This window comes from Salvia miltiorrhiza, chromosome 3 (assembly GCF_028751815.1).
Source record: "Salvia miltiorrhiza cultivar Shanhuang (shh) chromosome 3, IMPLAD_Smil_shh, whole genome shotgun sequence".
NCBI classification, from domain to species: Eukaryota; Viridiplantae; Streptophyta; class Magnoliopsida; order Lamiales; family Lamiaceae; genus Salvia; species Salvia miltiorrhiza.
Window position 1 is genome coordinate 55,124,194 of NC_080389.1, and position 6,868 is coordinate 55,131,061.

General features: G+C 37.9%; 1 protein-coding gene across 1 annotated transcript; it reads right to left on the reverse strand.

Annotated features, from left to right (window-relative positions):
- Nucleotides 1-616: 616 nt before the first annotated feature.
- On the reverse strand, nt 617-1,332 carry LOC131014516 (uncharacterized). Its single transcript, XM_057942508.1, has 2 exons — nt 1,198-1,332; nt 617-1,119 (listed from the first exon to the last, which is right to left on the reverse strand). Exons 1-2 carry the CDS (start codon nt 1,315-1,317, stop codon nt 736-738), a joined length of 504 nt encoding a protein of 167 aa, XP_057798491.1. The 5' UTR covers nt 1,318-1,332; the 3' UTR covers nt 617-735.
- Between the last annotated feature and the right edge of the window lie 5,536 nt (nt 1,333-6,868).

Below are 6,868 nucleotides of genomic sequence, written 5' to 3' on the forward strand. Positions count from 1 at the left end.
GGTGGTTCACGCCGGAGGATGGCCGGGTATTTACCGAGGGGAAATTGCCGTCGGTAACTACCGACGGCGTTTTGCCCACGGTAATGTTTTTTATTTTATTTTTTTATTTTATTTTATTTTATTTTATTTATTTATTTTATTGTATATTGTATATCCACAATTTATTTCCGTATTTATACGGTATTGCATACTTTAGACGAACTTCCCAGTCGGCGACCCGACTTCCCAGTGGGTCACCCATCTTGCTTGTGCTATGTGTCAAGCACGCTTAACTTTGAAATTCTTTTCGAGTGATCACCAGTACAGAACACTCGTATTATTGATATATCTACATCTATTAATTCATTTAAATGCTATATACTCACTCATATAATTATAATCTTTGAATATGTGGAGATAATACCTTAAATATGTTGTTAATTAGTGAGCGAGTTCGTTTCGGTCCTTATTTTTATCGGTGGTAAAATATTTAATTAATATTTAATAATTAATTAATTAATTAATTAATTATTTTTTTTTTTTAACATTAATACACCAAAAGTGTTTTAATTTGGTTATTATAATGTGATTTGAATTTATTTGTTTATGTTAAATGCAATCATCATCATCATTGCCATAAATATATAAAACATTTATAGTTTTAATAATTAAAGCACTTGAAATATATAGTTCAATAAAACATAAATTTGAAAAGAAAGTGCAAATGTAATTTTGTTTGAAAACATAAACATAAGTCTAAGCATCATCATCATCATCATCATCGGCATCAGGGTGTGGAGGTGGCGGAGCATTATACATCCTCATAAACGCCTCCAATTGAGCCACGCGGTCCTGCATCTGTTGGCGTTCTGCTTGCTCTGCCGCCATGCGCTCCTCTATCTGTTGGCGTTGTGCTTGCTCTGCCGCCAATCGCTCCTCCAGCGTGGAGATCCGTGTCTCATAAAGCTGCTGAGACACCGCAGAAGTGCCCGTGCTGCGGATAGACCCCCTACTAGCCTGACTCTGCCCGGCACTCCCGACGCCGTAGATCCGTGACCTATCAATTTGCACCACCTCCAAATACACCTCGTCTAGCCGCTCCTGTCGTCCTGTGGCAGCGGCCAGTCGATGAACCTCGGCCTAATACATACATAACAATGCATAATTGTTAGAAAATAAATAGCCGGACTAAATATTTGAATAAACTTAAACACTTACGTCAATTCTAGCATCTCTCTCCGACGTATAACTTCCGTCGGCGTACGTGTGGAGGCGGAGGAAGGTGGCATAGTTCGGTGCATCCTGGGGAGTACCAGGATCCAAGCTCTGTATATGCATTTATATAAGATAAATAAGTTATATTAGTCAATATATTAATTTAATTTATATACTTAATTATTTGTAAAGAGTAACAGCTATCTTCTCACTCAGTATTCTCATGTCATATATGGCCACGTTGCGGGATGTTAATTCTCTGAAGAAGAAACTTAACTCTGTAATTGCCTCCCAAACATTCTTAGGAAGAAGTTCTTTAAATGCAACAGGCAGAAGGATTTGCATGAACACGTGACAGTCATGACTTTTCATGTTGTGCATCTTCAGGGCGTTCATGTCAACGCATCTACTAATATTTGACACGTACCCATCGGGAAACTTAAGACTCTTGATCCATTGGAGTAAGATCTTCTTCTCTTCCCTGTCAAGCGTATAACATGCTTTCGGATACCCTCGAGTTCCAGCCACTTTCTTCAACTCTTTCCGCTTGCAGAAGGTGTTCAATTCTTCTCTAGATTTTTCTGTATCTTTTGTCTTCCCCTTCACATTCAGGACAGTATTAAACACGTTATCAAACACATTTTTCTCAATGTGCATAACATCCAGATTATGTCGAATCAAAAGATATCTCCAATAGGGTAGATCCCAAAATATGCTTTTCTTTTTCCACCCTACATCTTGATATTTGGCGAGTTGAGCGTTCCTGCCATCGAAGTCTTCGGTAACCTTCACGAAGCCTAACCCCTCGATTTGATTCAAGATTTGTATTCCTGATCTTTGTTCTGGTGGACCAACATTGCATGTCTTATTCCTCAAGAATGAAGTTTTGTTTCTCCTAAACACATGGTTAGGAGGTAAGAACTTCCGATGATTATCAAACCACGATTGTTTTCCACTCATCGGCAAAGTGAATGCTTCTGTATTCTCCATGCAATGTGGACATGCCAATTTCCCAGCTGTACCCCACCCAGACAACATAGCGTACGCTGGAAAATCACTGATAGTCCATATCAGAGCTGCTCGCATCTGGAAATTTTGCTTCAACGATATGTCGTAAGTGTTCACACCAACCTCCCACAGAGATTTTAACTCGTGTATCAATGGCTGTAAGAATACGTCCAACTTCATCTTTGGGTTTGATGGGCCAGGCACGAGGACTGTGAGGAACATGAATTGTTCTTTCATGCACAACCACGGAGGCAGGTTATACGGCGTGACAATAACTGGCCAAGAAGAATATTGACGCCCTGATTGTGCAAATGGGGCAAAACCATCTGTAGAGAGGCCCAACCTCACATTTCTAATCTCATCGGCGAATCCAGGAAAGACTGAATTCAAATGTTTCCATGCCGGAGAGTCGGCCGGGTGGCGCATTATCCCATCGTCTGTGGAGGTCGCATGCCACCGCATATGTTCAGCAGTTGCAGGAGATGCAAACAATCTCTGCAATCGGGGCGTCAAGGGAAAATAGTGCATCTGTTTAGCGGGCACTTGTTTCTTTCTGCGACTCCCAGATGCACGCAAGCTGTCCTTATATCGTGATTGGTCACAGAACATACAACTATGTAGCTCACTAGTTTCCCCCCAATACAACATGCAGTTATTAACACAGCAATCGATCTTCTCTACTGGCAAACCCAAACCACGTAGATTTCTTTTCGTACTATAGAAGTCTTCTGGACAGTTGTTACCCTCTGGTAAAGCAGCTTTCATCATCGAAGACATCTGATTGTAAGTCCTCTCTGACATGTGGCTTTCAGTCTTTATGCTCATGAATTGAGTCATCCAACTTAATTGTGAGTACGTGTCACATCCTGCGTACAATGGAGTATCCGCTGCATCCAACATGTTATAAATCTGTTGAGCGTCATTATTGGGCGGCTGCTCCAGATTTGGAGGATCTTGATAATTACTAGGTCCAGCATGGTCATGCACCATCCTTTCGTAGTTATTGTATAATCCATCATCCTCATTCATTATAGCATGTTCTCTCGGCATAGACAGCGGTGCTTCCCCGTGACAAACCCAAACTTTGTAATTCAGGACAAATCCACGCCTACTAACATGTTCTCTGACCGTAGGTACATCTAAATACGCTTGATTCTTGCACTTCTTACACGGGCACCTAATGTTACCTTGTCCATCTGTGTACGCCGTTTGATTGAACGCCCACTCAAGGAAAAACTCAAGCCCCGTTTCAAATGCGGTACGATCATTGTATCTCGCGTACATCCACGTACGATTATCACTCATTCTTGCAAATTCTAATTGAAAAAAACAAATAAAACATAATAAATTACTTGAAATCTAACAAAATTTCGACAGCATAACCCCACTATCCTAACTATCAAGTGCTCGACTCTACCAGTAACTATAGTGACCATAGTGGTCCTAATTTACTAAGCCTATACTAGGTCTACCCGACCCCCCAATGTCGAAGCAATAATACAATACAAATAAAAGCAATAAAAATCATGGTAATTAAATTAAAAACAATCATTTGTAGGGAGACGATCCTTAAGAAATAATCAATTTCTAACCCAAAGGGAGAAGATCCTTAAGAAATTGATTAAATCTATCCCACAATATATATATATATAATAATATAACATTTCATAAACACATAGCACATAACATTGAATTTAACAAAATTATCCAACATATATATATAAATTATTCTAACAAACAACTTAAACTAATTGATTAAAATTAATATAATTTAAAATTAATCATGCTTCATAATTTAAAATTAAACTAACAACATCATATATTAAATGGATTAATATAATTTAAAATTAATCATGCTTCATATAATTTAGTTATAAACAAAATCTATTATAAATTAATTAACTATATATAACAAATAAATCTATTTAATTAATATATAATTAAATACATAAATAAATTCATAATTAAATAATTAAATAAATAAATTAGAGAGCGTACGGTGGTGGTTTCCGGTGGGTGTCGTGAAGAAGGCGGTGAAACGAGGTCGTCGAACTACAATAAATAATATAAGTGAAATTATATAATTATATATATATAATTAAAATTAATTAGATATATATATATATAGATCTAGAGAGAGAGAGAGAGAGAGATACCTGCTGGGTCAGCGGCGGTCGGCGGCGGCGGAGGCGGCGGCGAAGGAAGAGCAGCAGCAGCAGGGGAGGCGGGGTAGTTTCTGTTCGCGTGGGGGGGTTGGTTGCGGCGCAGAAACTGAAAAAATGGGCAAACCCGCTGCCCTATATTTTAAAGGTTACCGACGGCAAATGCCGCCGCTATCTAGCGGCGGGGATTTTGCCGCCGTTAAGTCTATAAATTTAATTAAATAATGCGTATTTTAACATTAACGGCGGCGACGCCGCCGTTACATACCGGCGGCGAGTTTGCCGTCGGTAACTGGCCGGTAATTTCGAAATTTCGGGTCGCCTGCAATGCCGCCGCCTTGCCGCCGTTAGCTACCGACGGCAAAATCGCCGCCGGTAGTTTTCGCCGGTAAATACGCGCTTTTTTGTAGTGTCCACATGATGATGATGAAAATGACAACCAAGGTCTACCATGAATACAAAGTATTGTTCAATGGTTCCAACCTCCCGGATGTAGAACATTTTATCAAAATGCTTCGCAGCTACGGCCTGAAGCATTTCCTCAACTGTTGTTCTCCCATGCTGCTCACTGATGAGGTAGAAAGTTACTACCAAAACCTCGTCATTCTTGAAATCAAAAAACCTTGGAGACTTGATCACTATTTCATTAGCAACAAAAATACCGTAACTAATATGGTGTAATCATAGTATAAATAGCAAACAAGTATCATATCTGCAGAGACTGATGAGCAAAAACACTTTGAATAATACTAATAAATACTACTGCAATATCCAGACAAACAAAAAAATATGGTGGAGAATAAAAACTAAACTCAACTTATTCAAATAAATAAAAAAGAAATAAAACAGATAATAAAAACACTAATCTTAGGGAATGCAATTATGTTAATTAAATATACACAATTAACATATTAATCCAAATTACCAATTTAATCCAGTCCTGATAAGAGATCACATAAGTAATCACACACTCTTGCTAGAGCAATTTATGATAGTTGATTTGTAAATTCTCTATCTCCGCTAGGTCTAAAGAAAACCTACTAACTCCCAAAAGCACATAAGAATAGCTCTCTATGATCAACTTATCTCCGTTAGGTCTCAAGGTTAAAATTATATCACGCATTCCTAAATTCGCTAGGTCTCAAACTAAATAACTAGACAAGAAAGTTATTGGTAAGTTAATCCACAAGAAACAGGCACTAGGAATTGTGAATAAGAAAGTGAAAGGCAGAATTGTATCAATAAATCAATCACATAAATTCAATTAACTATTTACAAACTCTAGAATTAGAAGAGAAAATTAACTAGGAATCATAAAATAAAGCAAAAACATAATTAAAAAGAAAGCAATTAAAAAGAAATGAAATTGATAAAACCCGAAAAGAATGACAGCTTGAATCTTGCGGAAAATAAATCTAATATATGAAAGCAATAAATTTCTAAGTCTAAAACTGAAAAATATGAAAAATATGGATAAGAGAGGTATAGAGAGGTGAAAAGAGGTGTCTAATAGGTCAAAAAAATGGCTTATATTTAGGCACAAGGGATAAATACAATACAGAACTCGAAAATACTGATAAAATTCCGAAAATTAAAAAATTCTCAAAAAATTGCAAAATCTCGTCGGCCGCTATTCACTGTTACGCGCGTCTTTCTTGTTTTAGTTATATCTCTCTCGTCCGAACTCTGATTGCCAATCCGTTTGCGCTGACGAACTCTATCACAATGATCTATAACTTTTATCCAGACCATACTTCCAAATTCGGCTTCTAAATTTCTGTAGATTTCATCAAAGTACGAGCAAGTATCATATTTTACAAGATAAAGCAATTTAAGTACAAAACAATCATCAAACACTCAATTCCCTATAAAAGTGACATTATAAGAACATTAAAAACTATTGAAAAGTGAGTGTTATCAAGACCACTTTCAGCATCACCAAAAAAGAGAACGGTGAGCACCGGCGGACAGAGTTCAAGATTAACGTGATGGAGACGGGACACAAGATCTTTCGCCTTCCTAAGTTAAAAAATAGGCTAACAAATCTCTCTGTCGTTTAGATTGCAGACAGGTTTCTAACCATGTTGAAGCCTGACCAACAGGTGGAAGACATTATCTCGAGAAGCCGACTGAAAGAGCCATTCAAACTTTTGCTAAATGCTATGGAGACAGCATCTCTCAGCCTTCATTTTGCCAACAATCAATGTAGCAGCACAATGCAAAACATCATTGTTGCCATTACCACTGACTACAAGTTTAATTCGAAAGCGGTGATTTTATAACGCATATGGGATGACACTCAGAATTTCCAAACGAAAGGTGGTTTTATCCACCTAGAGATGAAGATCTTTGCGATCATCCTAGAAACGCTCTAAAGGATGAAGACATAGTCTACCTAATGTCCAAGCCTTATGACAGAAGGTTGTCTCAGATGAGGAGTAAAGCGCTTGTTAGATCTGCTCTTAGATGCTCAACTCAGATAAGGATGCAAAGATCTCTCTCAG